The 16,944-nt window shown below is 37.7% G+C and overlaps 1 protein-coding gene across 5 annotated transcripts in view; it reads right to left on the bottom strand.

Moving 5' to 3' along the window:
• Positions 1-16,944, bottom strand: part of PIAS2 (protein inhibitor of activated STAT 2) — an 87,030-nt gene that overhangs the window by 14,936 nt on the left and 55,150 nt on the right. For all 5 annotated transcript variants that reach the window (XM_044243046.1, XM_044243049.1, XM_044243050.1 and 2 more), the window contains exons 7-11: positions 16,803-16,908; positions 15,240-15,313; positions 6,977-7,137; positions 5,403-5,536; positions 3,584-3,755 (exon numbers count right to left, since the gene is read on the bottom strand). In XM_044243046.1, the coding sequence (XP_044098981.1) occupies positions 3,584-3,755; positions 5,403-5,536; positions 6,977-7,137; positions 15,240-15,313; positions 16,803-16,908 (647 nt within the window). The remainder of the gene's footprint in view (positions 1-3,583; positions 3,756-5,402; positions 5,537-6,976; positions 7,138-15,239; positions 15,314-16,802; positions 16,909-16,944) is intronic.

Below are 16,944 nucleotides of genomic sequence, written 5' to 3'. Positions count from 1 at the left end.
AAATATGGAGTAATAAGGAGAAATGTAAATGGCTATATCTAATGGGCTTGTGAGTATAAAAATGTGATACTATAAAGTGACAGAAAAAATGTAAAGTTTGTAACTTGTTACTGCCTTCTCACAGGTTTGGCAAATACACAGGCATAGGTATATATTATGCACATGTACATATATATTTTAAATTTTTGTAGCTTTATCCCTAACATCTCAGCACAAAGGTAAACTGCTGGAACACTGCTGGAGAGCAAATACTAGTATTCTAGACCATGTACTAGATCACTGAATTCATCATAATTGGCCCAGGCTTAGATGTCTGAAAATGAGTTAACAGTTCAGTAACTTGAATTTTTATCCATTAACCTGAAATTCCCTGTGTGCTCCCACTTTATCATACAAACATAAAAAAGATCCAATTTTGTTACCAATTTCTAATGAGTCTTAATCCACACAAGTGTCTCTATACTTGTCTATGCCTGTCTTTAGAATACCTTATTAGTGACAAAGTAATCATTCAGTGATTCAGGGGATGGGGTGGGGACATAGTATTTAAAATTAACTTATAATGTAGAAAAATATTAGAGGTTTTTCTAAAAGTCTTAGATTAATGTGCCAGTCTCTTCTGATAACTACTATTATGACCACATTTAAGGACTAGAGTATGTATTCAAGGAGGGAGGCTAGAAGGATTACCATCAAAATGTTAACAGAAGCCTAGGTCTAAGTGGAATGCATTCTACCTCTTGATTATAAAACAACTGTGAAATTGTTTTTAAAAACAATTTCTAAGGGTGCCTGGGTGGCTCAGTGGGTTGAACGTCTGATTTGTGGTTTTGGCTCAGGTCATAATCTTAGGGTTGTGGGATCAAGCCCCATGTCAGGATCTGTGCTCAGGCAAAGAGTTTGCTTGGGATTCTCTCTCCCTTCCCCTTGGCCCCTTCCCCAGCTCACGTGCACTAAAATAAATAAATCAATCTTAAAAAAACAAAAAACAATTTTTACTAAAACAATACCTCCTCAAAAATAACTGCTCTCTTGGGATCCCTGGGTGGCTCAGTTGGTTAAGCCGCTGCCTTTGGCTGGGGTCATGATCCCAGAGTCCTGGGATCGAGTCTGGTGTCAGGCTCCTTGCTCGGCAGGGAGCCTGCTTCTCTCTCCGCCTCTGCCTGCCACTCTGCCTGCCTGTGCGCTCTTGCTCTCTCTCTCTGACGAATAAATAGATAAATAAAATCTTAAAAAAAAAAAATGCTCTCTGGAATGTAACTGAAAGCAAGTTTTTCTGGTTTCTCATTCTCTATTCTTTCTCATTTGCTTACTATCATTGACCAAGAAGTCCCACGATAAACTTACACAGCAGAAGAAAACCATGAAAATTCTAGATGCTGAGCCACAAGACAATACAAAAAGGATGACCAAGAACAAAACCAGAAAAGCATTAAGAGTTGGAAGGGAATACAGAGATAACATATCCATAGCATGAGTCTCCATGACACCCACTGGGACAGGGGGCATCGATTCTACCTCAATAAAGAAAATGTGATTTTAGCACCAAACATTAACTTTCCTAGTGTTCAGCTCCAGCTGAAAGTCTTTCCATGTATCTTCCCTCCACTGTATTTAGATCTCCCAAGTTTTATTACACAGAATAAACTTAATCCACTTAGTCAATGATTCCCTTTTAAGAACTACAAGATATTCACATATTCACTTCTCTCTTGTCCTGGCTTAACAGCCGTAGACCCATCCATCCATCCATCATGCTACAGGATGCACTATTTACCACCCTGCTCCCATCTGCTCATGATCAACACTGACTAGAGTGATATTAAATAAAAATCATCTAGCCTTAAACAGAATAAAACTAGTGTAAGTATATATCCTGGACACTATGCCTCTTTCATTAATGCAGCCTAAGAATAAATCAACTTCAGTGGTAAACCCTTCAAACCTTAAGTGAATTCTGGTATTTCAAAGAGTTTCTCTCAGGAATGGCTATTAATGAACTAAATACCTTTCCAGAATCCATTAAGATGACTACATAGTTATCCGTATTACACAATCCAATTTATCAACGTATTTCCTAACAATAAAGTATTCCTGGATGAACCCTACACTTTGTAGTAACGGATACCATTTTAATATATAATTAAATGATTTTCTAAGACTGAATTCAGAATTTTCATTGGCCTTTCAAATGTGAAGCAGCTTCATTCTGCATGGTTGTTAATGTGTAAATCTCATTTGGGTATTAGGAATTAAGTTGACTTCATGGAATGAGCTGTATAGCTATAACTTCTAGTTCTTTTAGGCCAAAATACACTGAGAGTATAATTCCAATTACATAAAATGTCTGGAACAGACAAATCATAGAGATGGTAAGAAGATAAACAGTTGCCTAGATTTGGGGTGTGAATGGGGATTAACTGCAAGTGAACAGGAGAGATGTTTACTACGTGTTGGAAATATTCTACAGCTGAATTGTGATGATGACTGGGCAACTCTCTGAATTCACTAAAATCAATAAACTGGGCAACTTAATAGTTAAGATGGGAAAATTTTATGGCATATAAATTACAGAAAGGGGCGCCTGGGTGGCTCAGTGGGTTAGGCCGCTGCCTTCGGCTCAGGTCATGATCTCAGGGTCCTGGGATCGAGTCCCGCATCAGGCTCTCTGCTCAGCGGGGAGCCTGCTTCCCCCCTCTCTCTCTGCCTGCCTCTCCGTCTACTTGTGATTTCTCTCTGTCAAATAAATAAATAAAATCTTTAAAAAAAAAAAATTACAGAAAAATAACTGCGCCGAGAGGCCCAAAGGACAAGACTGGCACACCCAAGTCAAATATAGTATGTTCATGGAAGGTAACAAAAATCCTCTGCTACTATCTTGCAGGTTCCAAAATTTCTAAGAAGCACCAGTTGACAGATACTTAAAGCTATCACTTACTACATAAGACAGCAGCAGCTTCTGCCATATGAGTCATAAAACATGACATGCTAGAATGCATTTACTTGCCCACAGTTTGCCCTGGAGAGGATGAAAGAGGAAGGCAACCAATTTTTACTAAGAGACTAGCACATGCCTGACACTAAGCCTAAGCTCTCTCTCTTACTAAAACCGGACAATCATCCTCTGAGGTAGGTATTATTTAACCCCATTTTACAAAGTAGAAAAAGGAGGCTCACATAAGTCTATTAGTCAAGATCCCGGTACTAGTAAGCAATGGTATCAAAACTGGAACCCACACTTGTCAGATTCCCAATGCCACACTCCATTTTTATGCTAGGCTTACTCATGCTGGCTGTGATGCCAAATATAGGTTCCAGAAAAATGACAAAAGAGAATCAAATAGGAAATAAATACTTAGACATGAGAAGACTTCAACTCTTACTTCCCAAAGATGTTAATAATTTCTTCATCAAAATTTTCTCTCCTTTAAACAAGATGCTTTCTTGAAAATATTTCAACTGAACAAAGGCAAATGAAAATAGCCTTCTATGGTTATGCAACTGTCAGAGACACTTACAAACCTGTACCGAGAACAGTTAGTTCCAAGTGTAATAAACAATAGTGAACTATAAATTAACAAACCCTTTGGTTGGGCTGCTTTGTGTTTCTGACATAAAGATGCATTTCCTTTTGGCAGGAGGGTCTTCCTCTTCATCAGAAGAGCTTTCTATTGTTAGGTCAATAACATCCACTTTCTTCTTGCTTGTCTCATTGGCTACAGTCACTGAACAAGGCTTAGTGAGGACACTTGAACCTGATGTGGGGAAGAGAAGTAAAAGAAAAAAAAAAAAAATCAAAGGTGGGACACAAATAAACTCTAACCTTAAGTCTTAACTGTGCAGCAAGTCCAGGAGAATATACAACCAGTAAAGACACATACTCTGCCCAATGGATACAGACAAACTCCTTAACTCCAGATGTTTGTCTATAAAGTGACTGCTTAATCTGGAGACAAAAAGTAAGCTCTATGCATGGCCAGAGCGTCGAAGCCTCCTTCGGACAGCATGCTCTTATGTCCCCCGGACTGCCAGAAGACGCACTCAGATCCTACTGCTCACACTGCCTGCCTCCCCAGGTAAACAGTCATTTTATAGGCAGCCTAGGGTTAGGGGTCCAATCTCAGCCACAGGCAAGAGTAAGTGGCTTCACGGGCTGTGTATTCTCACAGATGTGTGGCACTGTTAAGTCAGAATCAGATACTTTCACTCTAGCAAAGCCACAGTAGTCATGTCAAGATAATTACAGGCCCCTCACCATAAGCCAGAAACTGATAAGATTTTAAACCTTCACAAGCTGAAAAAACTCCAAACTTCTCTTAAATTATTCAGACATTTAAAGCTTTTCTTATCAACTATCTGTTAATCACTTAGGTCCTCCTTTCTGCCCTCATATACTATATGTTAACACACCAGTTCACAGAAATTACGTTATGCCCTGTAATCTCTTTAACAGAAAACTAATGCTGGCTGATAATGGAAAAGGAGCAACTAATCAACTATATCACTGTTATTCTCAAAGATGAGGGAAACCTTGACCGTAATTCTACCTGTAGGCTCAGTAACAATCACAGGAGAATGAATTTTTTTAAATTAGGTTCCACACCCAATGTGGGGCTTGAACTTAGGACCTTCAGATCAAGAGTTTCATTCATACTGAATGAGCCAGCCAGGTGCCCCAGGAGAACGATTAATATTAACATGAATCTTTCACTTCTTACTCTTGAGTACCCATTATTCATTACACTGGTAGCATGTCAAACATAATCAGCACAAAGCATAAATGTAGTGAGTGGACCATATCAGATAAAAAGAAAACTTTAAGTTCACCTACAGGTTTCAATTAACGGTACTGCCCTAAGTTTCTCCACTCAGTGTGGCTAGGTAGAGGGAGCTGAGTATACATCCTAGGTAACAAAGGCAATGGTCAAATTCCTTCCCATAAAGAAATGGAAACAATCTGTTCACTTTTTTAGCAACTGACCTCTGAGCACCTGCCCCCACCCTCCACTGATGGATTCGGCCTCTCTAAGCACACCTCTACTGGCAGTTCCCTCAAAAGGTACTCTACAAAGAATCCTGAAATATCGTTCATAAAAATGTCGTTTATAACTTTTCATTTTATAACAAACACCATATATTAAAATAACTTCAGATGATTGTTTCATTTACTTTACATATAAAAATATATTATGAAAAAGCTAATTAGAAGATGATATGAACTTTAGCACATTTCTGAAGGAAAGAGTAAAAATCATTCGGGGGAAATTACATATGTAACAGATGATCAAAAGATAAAGTTCGAAAACTGAGCTCCAAATGTAGTTCTAGCGGCCAAGGTTAACAATAAAAACAACACTGTAGGAGTCTCATTGCTTTGCTCTATGGAGCCATTCTGCACATACTTTCTATTTTTGTACATGGCTGGCTGGACACTTTCATAGCTTCTTTCTTCGGTCTCATCGGACACCAAGTGCCATCCTCTTGGAATTTGATCTCATCCACATCAGAACAGTCATTGAGAATTTCCATAAAAAGCCTATGAACCAATTAAGAAGTGCATAAATGTAATCAATGGCTTTGTTCAACGGTGAACTAACAAAGTAATACATATGCTGCCTTGGAGATGAAAATAATGCTATCTTTTTTTGTTTGGTGTTTCAATACTTCACATTTTACAACAACTACTACATCCCCTCCTCCTAGGTTTTAGATCTTTAATGAGCAACATAAGTGACTTACTGAGTATCATCTAATAAATCAATGACTAAATAGAAAGATACCTGGAGCCTCCTAACTGGGATTGGCCAGTAAGAAGAATTTCTAACACAACATATAAAACAAACATAAGGAAATATAAAGGTTATTATACAAAAAATAATCTATAAGCTTATTCTCAAGAAAAACGGATCATCAGGTAGGGAAAAGGAGGATTAGGGACATGAAAAAATTTAAGTAACTTTGCATACAAATTATGTTCTATGCCCATAGTGAAATTTGAAATCATCTTCAGAAAAATATGTGGAAAATGCCAATATTTGGAAACTAAACAAAACAACCAATGAGACCAAAAAAAACATAAAAACATAAATTAGAAAGTATTTAGAACTGAACAAAAAGGAAAATATAATAAAATTTGTGGAATATAGCTAAAGCAGTACTTGGAAGAAAATTTATAGCACTAATCTTCCTACATTAAAAAAGGACTCAAATCAATGACCTCAGTTTCTACCTAATGAAACCAGAAATAAAATTAAAATTAAACATGAAAAGGGAAATAACAAAGAAAAGAATCAAATGAAATAGAAAAAAAAACAAAAAATCAATGAAAACAAAAAGCTGGGGCTTTAAGATCAATAAAATCGACAAACTTCTAGCCACACTAAGGCTCCAAAAGAAATAGATAACCTGAGGAAACCCACGTATATTAAAGAAAATGAATTTATAGTTAAAAACTTTACCACAAAGAAAAGCCCAGTCCCAAACATCTTCACAAGGGAATTCCAACAAATATTTGTGAAGACATGATACCACCACTTCCCAACTCATTTGCATGAGGTCAACATTACGGTGGTATTAAAAGGAGACAAAGGGGATGCCTGGATGCCTGGGTGGCTCAGTGGGTTGAGCGTCTGAGTCTTGGTTTTGGCTTAGGTCAGGATCTCACGGGTCGTGGGATTGGACCCCGTGCAGGGCTCCATGTTCAGCACGGAGTCGGCTTGAGAGATCCTCTCTCTTCTCTCTCTCTGCCTTTCTCCCCACAACCCATGCTAATGCTGTCTAAAATACACAAGTAAATAAAATCTTAAAACAAAGACACACAAGAAAACAACAGACCAATGCCCCTCTGAGTTTAACAAACCTAACAGTACAGAAACACAACAATAAATACGAAGGGTAACACAACGCTAGACTAAAACGGATATGAGGCTGTACTGACTGTTTACATAAGCTAACACGTAGGCTGGGATATACTTACCCATCTAAAATGAGACTTTCATAGGCAGCTTTTTTATCACACACGGGACAGATCCACGTGGGCTTCTTCTCATTCATTTGCAGATAAAAGGCAGCATCAAAACACTGCAGATGTGTACAAGTCACTGCGCGGCACGGGATTGTCAACCTCATTTTCCCTAACTACAGGACAGGGAAGACAACAGGGGGAAGCTTTTCAGAAAGGAGAATAAAGCCTCAAAGGCAAGAATCACTCATAAAAGTCTGAAAAGATCTTATGAGAAAATCAAAATGAAAAAATTCAAACCAGAATTTATCTCTATCAAGACTGCTACACATTTCACTTGTATTCACTGACGGCCCTATGATTTTTAAAAGCCCATTTCACATTTTTAAAATAATCAACATGCAAATTCACAGGAAGAAAAACATGTCTCTTTCTTACCTGTTCCCCTATTTAGAGGGAACCACTGTTGCCCATCTCTTGCTTGTACTTGCACGGAGTCTACACATAACCAAGTATGTATTTTAAAAATTTTTTATTTTATTTTATTTTATTTATTTATTTGACAGAGAGAAATCACAAGCAGATGGAGAGGCAGGCAGAGAGAGAGAGGGAAGCAGGCTCCCCGCTGAGCAGAGAGCCCGATGCGGGACTCGATCCCAGGACCCTGAGATCATGACCTGAGCCGAAGGCAGCGGCTTAACCCACTGAGCCACCCAGGCTTCCCAGAAATGGTGGCATGCAATCCACACAATTCTGTACCAGCTGTCACATAATTCCCTTGGTGACTGTTTCAAACATATCAGAACACGCAAAGCTACCATGACATGAAGGTATCATAATTGATAATGAAGCGTATGATATGAAGGCTCATTATTTATTTAACTAGTACCTGCCCTAGCGACAGACGTTTAAATTGTTTCCAATCTTTTATGACTACAAATAATGCTCCAGTAGATATCTACAGGATGACTCCTAGAAGTGATATTTTGTGGTCAAAGGGAAAGTGCATTTATGATTTCTGTCACAATGACAAAACGTCTCCCACAGAAGTTGCCTACCTACCGATGCATGCACATACGTGTATCAGTGCACTTGGTTCCCCTCAACCTTGCACACACAGTGCTGAAACTCTGATCTCTGCCAACCTGATAGGTGAAAAAATCCCATTATAGTTGTGAACTACACTTCCCTTATTTTGAGTTGAGCTTTTTTTTTTTCAATTTATTTATTTTCAGAAAAACATTATTCATTATTTTTTCACCACATCCAGTGCTCCATGCAAGCCATTCCCTCTATAATACCCACCACCTGGTACCCCAACCTCCCACCCCCCCCCGCCACTTCAAACCCCTCAGATTGTTTTTCAGAGTCCATTTTTCTTTTTTACTTCTAAGAGCCATGTGTGCTTCTAAGAACCATCTATTCATAACCTTTTCTCATTTTCCATTTAGTCTTTGGTATCTATCTACAGCAGCTCTACATTAAGTCAGCCTCATATATATGATGATGTGAACTGCAAATTGATTTTTCACTTATGAGAATTTACTTGTGTATAATCACATGTGCTGATATTCCAATATATTTTTATATAACTACAGTGCTCTGTTCAGTTCTTATTCTAGCTGGTAGAGGTATGCCAACATCAGGATACAGATTAGATGGAGTCTGTCAGTACAGCCTTTCAACAGCCCTCCCTACATACTTCCTTACAGAAAATCAGCTTACAACCAGCTCTCTGTGATATTCGGATAGAAAATCTGTTTCTCCCACTAGACTCTAAGCTCCACAAGACAAGATCCATGTCGCTGCTCACCGCTGTAATCCAAGTGTCACAGCACAGCACCTAAAATGCAGCATGTGCTCGGAATTTCTTGATCAGATGACAGAACAAAGACAGACAGACTAGAAAAACAGCAATGGGAAAGAAAGGGAAGCAGGAAGAACTTCTTTACGGGCACTATAAAGTCTAGAAAAATACACAGCAAAATTACACTGTTAACTTTGCCTAAGGGGTAGGAGTCTTAGAATGCTCCTGTTTGCCCCCCCCTTTATGGTTTATCTAAAATTTTTCTTCTAAAATGAGTATTTGTTTATTTCGTAATTTAAAAAATTAATTGAGCCAAGTTGTCAGCATAGCAATAACTATTGTTTGTATAGTTCTACTTACATAGAAGGCACGATATATTATGAAGTGACACTTTACATTTAAACCTAACAACTGCACTGTATGGCTGATCTAGAGACATTATTGTCTCCCCCACTCTCACCCTGAGAACACCAAGGCACAACAAAGCTAAGTAATGGCTACCATTACAAAGTTAGAAAGTGGCAGCACCAATATCTGAACCAAGCAACTCTGGCTCCGGAGTCCATATCTTAACACTGTGCTATACTGACTCCATCTGAGTGTTTTAACTAGAATTCTAAAAGGGATCTTGGAAGTTACAGTGATTCATGCAAGTACACAGCACAACAGAACTCATTATTTAAGAAAGAAAAAAGGAAGAACAGAACCTAAGGCATTTCATTTTCCTACAATATTTGCTTCCAAATTTTCCCTTCCTTTAGTAACAGATTTCCTCCTAAGCCATGTGGAATCTTACTGGGCGCTAAGGATTTTTACCTACATTTCACAGAATTCTCCTAACAGCCCTAGGACTGCAGAAAAACTAGTATCTATATTTTGCTTTTGAAATAAAGATGCTGAGACAACATGAGGCCATAAACAACACACTCACTGAGACCGAGCTGGTGGAGCCCTAATGCAAACACCGAAGTTGACTTCTATGGGACTCCTCTCAGTTTTACAACATCACACATGGTGCTGCTTCTTGGTTCCGATTATCCACCTTCTCCTATTTTGCTAAAAGTTTTTGTTCTCTTAGGAATGGAAGCTGACTGAATGCTTATTCAGCACCCTAATGAGATGATCACAGGGATTTCCTAACCCCCTTTCCATTATTAATATAAACAATCAAACCATACTTGCATTCCTAAGAGGTATCCTTTTGTTATCGTGTATTATTCTTGTAAAATACTGATTCTTTTTAAAGTAATGGATTCTACTGGCTAGTGTTTTGCTTCGGAATTTTTCATCATTGCTTTTTATTTGGAAACAACCTAAATAATCACTAAAAAGGTTAAACAAGTTAATTTACACCACACCCAATCAACAAAATGCCTGTATGATTAAAATAAGTCATATCTACAGATATTAATAGTTAAAATATACTGTTAATTTTAAAATAGTAAACCACAGAACAGTATATGTAGCACAATACAATTTTTTCCAATAAACATACACAACTATGAACATAAAGTTCAGTCCAGAAAGATTTATTTCATACTATTAGTAGCATTACTTTTGAGTAAGAGATCTTATGAATTTCAAGTTTTAATGTCTGTTCTATTTGAATAATTTTATAATAAAGTAGGTACTATTTGTCAATTTCCATAATTTGCTTCCTTTAAATAATGCTCTAGCTCAGTCTACTATGATTTTTATGGAGGGGGCGGGGGCTCCTAGTTCTTATACTTTTGGCTTCAGAATCCCTTCACACTCTTAAACGCTGAGAATCTCAAGGAGTTTTTATATATAGGTTATATTTACCAATATTTATTGTAGTAGCAATTAAAGCAGACATTTTAAAAAGACAAGAATAGACAAATACACATTACTCAACCCTTGGAACACTGACATTACCAATAGTCAGGTAATCCCTATTAAACACCACTGCCTACTCATGAGAGAATAACAGAAAAGAGACAAACTGAATCACAGTATTATTTTAAAAATTGCTCTGATTTTGTGAGTCTCTTCCAAGAGTCTCAGGGCCCCCAAGTATCCCTGAGCCATGCTTTGGGAACTTGCTTTTTTTCTTCTTCTTCTTAGGTACCACCTTCATCTCTCCTGTCACTGCCTTAGAATTTCCACAATACAGGGGCACCTGGGTGGCTCAGTGGGTTAAGCCGCTGCCTTCGGCTCAGGTCATGATCTCAGGGTCCTGGGATCGAGTCCTGCATCGGGCTCTTTGCTCAGCAGGGGGCTTGCTTCCCTTCCTCTCTCTCAGCCTGCCTCTCTGCCTACTTGTGATCTCTCTCTGTCAAATAAATAAATAAAATCTTAAAAAAAAAAAAAAAGAATTTCCACGATACAGAGAACTGAAAACATTCACAACTATAGAAGCTGCTGATCCTAAATTTAATCCTAGTGGCTCACAAAAGTTAATGAGCATTTCTCAAGTTTAAAAAAGCATTTATTACCAACTGGCCAAATCTAATTAATTTCCTAATACTGATTATGGCGTGTCAACAAAAGCAGCTTTGTATGCTTAAATTCTATTTAGTCAGATAATGGATGGATGGATGGACGGATGGATGGAAGGAATGGTTCCTAAACAATGCAATACTCTTTTTGATTAGTAAAATATTTTTTAAGTTCTTACTTAAATTCCAGTTAACATACAGTGTAATCTAAGTTTCAGATGTTATGATATAGTGTTATGATGTTTTGATATAGTTATTCAACACTTCCATACATTACTTGGTACTCATCACAAGTGTGATGTACCCTTAATTAAGTACCCTTAATTCCCCATCACACATCCTCCCATGCCCTTCCCCTCTGGTGACCATCGGTTTGTTCTCTATAGTTAAGAGTCTGTTTCTTGGTTTGCCTCTCTTTTTTGTCCCTTTGCTCGTTTGTTTTGTTTGTTTTTCTTTTTTAATTTTTTAAAAAAGATTTTATTTATTTATTTGACAGAGATCACAAGTAGGCAGAGAGGCAGGCAATGAGAGAGAGGAGGAAGCAGGCTCCCCGCTGAGCAGAGAGCCCGATGTGGGGCTTGATCCCAGGACCCTGGGATCATGACCTGAGCTGAAGGCAGAGGCTTTAACCCACTGAGCCACCCAGGCGCCCCATTTGTTTTGTTTCTTAATTCCATGTATGAATTATATCATATATAGTATCTGTCTTTCTCTGAATGATTTTGCTTAGCATAATACTCTCATGCTCGACCCATGTCATTACAAATGGCAGGATTCCATCTTTTTTTTTAATGGCTGAGTAATATATCACATTCATCAGTCGATGGACCCTTGGGCTGCTTCCATAACTTGGCTATTGTGGATCATGTTGCTATGAACATCAGAGTGCAATGTTATGTACAGAGCACCTAAACTGATTTTTACTTCGCTGTGGCCTAAATGCATCTACATAAATTAAGAATGTATATAGTAAAAATGACCCAAATCAGTGGATCCAAACTATATATGAGTCAGAATCTTAAAAGATAAAATCAAACCTAGCCCCCTTCTCTACCCCCACCCACCCAGCCCACCTCTGCAGGAAAGACAGAAAATCACTAGCTGATATCACTAAAACTGATAAATTTTAAAAACTGTAAAATTCAGACACTGTTCAGAAATATAATTATATATACTTAGATCCCTCCCTCGAACAACAGTAAAATTGCCTTCCGTAAGTCCCAAGGACAGAGGCTTTGGACTACACTTCCCACTCCCCAGACTCAAGTCTACTCTGGATCATTTTACAAATATACTGTGAAATGGGACAAACGCTTCTCCCAGTACCTGACAGCCATCATTTTCTGATAGCTTCCTTATCCCAGGGTTCACGGCTCATCCTTCCAAATGCTCACGATCCGCTCTGTGCTTCTGTATTTCCTAGCACCACTCCGGATCCGCTGCTACTTCTGCAGCCAGTAGGCTGCACTCCTTTCTGCTCTTTTCAGCTAATACTGGTATTATCTCCTCCTCTCATCATCTAACTTCTGTCATCCATCTGTTAAATCTGATCAAAACATCTGTTTGGTGTTCTAATTAACATGTATCATAGACTACAGTTAGCTTCAACTCTGTGTTAACACTACTACAGCCTGGAAAATACCACTTACTCTTTTCTTAGAAAGTGCTGAAAAAATCAGGTAGTGTGATTTTTTTCAAAGCTCAAAAGACAGTCTGCAAAACAAACTTAGTGCAAAGGAACTGCTCCCTATTCTTTTTTTTTTTTTTTTTTTAAAGATTTTATTTATTTGACAGACAGAGATCACAAGCAGGCAGAGAGGCAGGCAGAGAGAGAGGAGGAAGCAGGCTCGCTGCAGAGCAGAGAGCCCAATGCGGGGCTCGATCCCAGGACTCTGGGATCATGACCTGAGCGGAAGGCAGCGGCCTAACCCACTGAGCCACCCAGGCGCCCCGCTCCCTATTCTTATATAGAAGGAATCTTAACCGCTCTGATATACCACTTCCACAACCCAAACAAAACATAAGAGACTGACATACTAACAGATTCTCAGATTTTCAAAATAGTGGAAGTGGTATATCAGAGCGGTTAAGCTCCCTATTCTTATATAGAAGGAATCTTAACCGCTCTGATATACCACTTCCACTATTTTGAAAATCTGAGAATCTGTTAGTATGTCAGTCTCTTATGTTTTGTTTGGGTTGTTCTCATACAGAATAGCACAGTGTTTTTAAAACAAAAACAAAAAAACTTTAAAAAACAAGGTCAAGGAGACAAGACAGAAAATGGAATCTTGCAACCATTAGAACTCCTTAGGTAAGCTATCCAGAAGCACTCTCTTACTGACAGAATAGTGAAACATAGAGGAAACATGAGTTCTCTTCCCATGTTGTGATTATGCCTAGAATATAGCCAGTAAACAACATCTGCTCAAAATAGGGTTAAACTGTAAGAAAAATGTCAATATACAACTGTTTTTGACTAACAAAATGGCAATTTCCTGTGTCAATTTAACATCCATTTTAACACGAGAGGGAGGAAAAGAGTAATGTGAAGACACTCCAAAGAAATCACGTCTCAAGGTCTTCACACAGCATGGGGGTAGAAGAGGAGGTCCTGGTCCCAACACAAGCCCTCTTGGACCTCTGCCACCACTTCAGGCATTAATGCTCCCTGCCACCGCTGCTGGAACAGCAGACTTTCTTCTCTCTGGATCTGACAACCACAGGATCACCATTTCTAAGCAATCCAATTTCATGCACTTCTATTCCTTTTCAACAGAGCTAAGTTAGTTTAAGTTAAAGATAATAAAAAAAGAAATTCAGAAAGAAAGAGATCTGCAAACATCACTTTCCAGGGTGACAGAGAGGTGAACTTATATAATGAGGATATTTATATTTTAGCCCAATTTGGTATTATGGTATATTGTTAAGGTATCTGCAATAATGTCAGAAGACCAAAATTTTTATCCTTGTTTTGCTACTAACTGTGTGATGTGGGCTATCCAAGCACTTTTAATCTCAGTTCCCTCAACTACAAAATGTGAACAACTCTTCCACACAGGTTTGTTAAGACAGTTAAATTAAGAAGCACATCACGGGAACTCAACAAATTATTCCTTTCTCTCTCCCTCTCTCTGACACAATTCTCTCTCCACTTAAATACCGTACATTTCTCACAACGGTGGCTGGTCATGAGGTTCTCCCAAAACTACATTCCTGATTCCGTGACTTTTCTCATAAAGTTCCTTCCATGTGGAAAGGTTCCCCTCCACGAGTACTGATTTTAGAGAAGACTTCATCCACTATTCCTGACCTCTCCCTATGCTTAGCAAGGTTACATGTGGTATGTATATCTTTGTTTTCTCATGTGAGTTAGTTTTATCTCTCAAAGTAGACTATTAACTTTCTGACAAGTTCTTATCAAGTCCTTGGTATTTTTGCCCCAAAATTAGCTCAGTAACAAGAACACAGGAGGATCTGAGAGTTGCTGACCGATTTCCACTCCATAGTCTCTATATAAAGAGACATAAAATTATTATGCAACTTAGAAGTGCATCTCAAACATTCTAATTCATAAAGGCATCTCAAACATTCTAATTCATTAAACCAGAACCATCAATTAGCATTTATTAGGTGACAGTAATTTTATTGCTATTTTTCAACACAGTCTATATTCTGATAAAAGGAGCCAACTCTCTATTCTCTCTAAATATTTACTATTAGCTGTGGACTATCTACAGCAAAAAAAAAAAACTATGACAGATTATTCTGAACTTAAAGCTCTCTTTCCTTTTCAAAACAATACCCTTTTAGGTCTCTCCTTGCTTAGTCATTGTTTGAAGAACATTTGCATTCTTTAGAATTGTGTTTAATCATTAAAATTCCTGAATGGGAAAATGACAAAAGTTCTGAATTCTATCATAACGTATCATTCATTCCCACACTTACTTATATAGGAAATTAGTCATCTATAAAAACCGAAACACCCCGCAATGTTTTTGGCTTTACTTACAGGGCACATCAAGGACACCCGAAGGCTAGTTGTAGCAATTTCACTATCAGGATCTGCAGTAAGTTTTTCTTTAACTTTAAAAAGAAAAAAGAATTTTTTTAAAAAAAATTTTAACTGTGATATTCTGAACAGGATTACAGAAATAGGTATCATCTTATTTAAAGTTTCCCAAACAATTTGACTAGGTCAAGAAACTACAAAAAGCAAACAAAAAACCCCCAAAATGTTAAGTATTCATGTAAAAACACAATCATACTTCCAATATTAGGTTAAAGAATTACAAACTTGCAAACTTTAGATTCACATGTTTGATTGCATTTTTTAAACAGTTTCTTTCTAAAAGCAAACTTGCAGGTAAGGAAGAGTTTTGAAATAGACAACTATATAGGACCGAAGAACAATATAACAAATGGGAAAGGAACTTGCAAAGGAGCTGTACTTGGAGCTTCCATGCTTTCCTCACACACACTCAGAGGACTTTTTGTTACGGGGTATTGGTTGTTTCCAACAACTATTAAATTTGTAAACCAAAAAAGCCAAATACTCTTATACTTCCTTTGACAACTGAAAACTGCAAGAGATGTGCTAATGTCTCTGCAGTTTGATCTTCCAGGTAATGTATAAGAGACATATACATGTATAATGTATAAGAGACAGGTTGAAGTCTCTACAAGGTCACAAACATATGCATGGCCTCTAGGTGGTTAACACTCAGCACCATCATAGAGAAAAGGCAAGGAAATGGGAAACGGAAACAGCAGTGGGATGAAAAGACAGAGGGAAGTGCTTCCTTGGCTTCCAGCTCTAGGCAGGAAGAGCGCTACTCTTAAAGAGATGAGAATGGTTTAAGTACAAGAAATGCAAACCATTTCAATAGCCCTACTTGGCTCCCTTTTCAATCTGTAGATCCTTTTCTCCTTTCCAGTTCATCCAGCGTTAAGTGAAGTAACTGGGGGAAAAATACTGTCTTTCCCAGAAAAACGTCTTGTTCAATTAAATTAAGTTACTGAATTATTTACAGTCTGAGTTAGACTTTTTCTCTATTATTATACATTATGAAAGCAAAGTAAAAAATAAAACCTCTGAGAAGTCAAATATTATTGATAGATATCAACACTTGTTTTGCAAAAAGAGCGTTCTCGTTTAGGATTTTTTAAAATGTACCTTGCATTACACACTGGAGGTTCTGAAGACTTGCACTCCTATTTGCGAGTCAACATACGCATCAAAATTACCATCAACCTGACATTTACCTAAATAAGTTTGCATAAAAAAGCCAAAAATCAGACTAGTTGGGATATAAAACTTATCCTTAGGAGTGATTTCTAAGAAGGGCTTTTCATTATAGGGCTCTGTTCAAAGGAGTATTTTTAACTCAAATTCATTTTAGGTTTTTTTTTTTTTTCCCAATTTATTTATTTTCAGAAAAACAGTATTCATCATTTTAGGTTTTTAAAAATAATTCTTCACAAATTATTCCTGTATTGATGTATATTTGAGGCTTCCTTTTTTTTTTTCTCCATTAAAGCATCTCAAATGCTCAGTCTTACAAACATTACTTACTTAGTGCTCTGGAATGATCAGGGTTTCTAATACCTTTCATTTTTAATCTCTGTAATAACATGGCTGATGTGAGCTGTCGTACAAGATATACAGACATGGAGTAATTCTACAAAGAAAGATAATCTGTATTAAAGATGAGAGA

Source organism: Neovison vison, chromosome 3 (assembly GCF_020171115.1).
Source record: "Neovison vison isolate M4711 chromosome 3, ASM_NN_V1, whole genome shotgun sequence".
Lineage (NCBI taxonomy): Eukaryota > Metazoa > Chordata > Mammalia > Carnivora > Mustelidae > Neogale > Neogale vison.
This window is presented reverse-complemented; position numbering and strand designations above follow the sequence as displayed.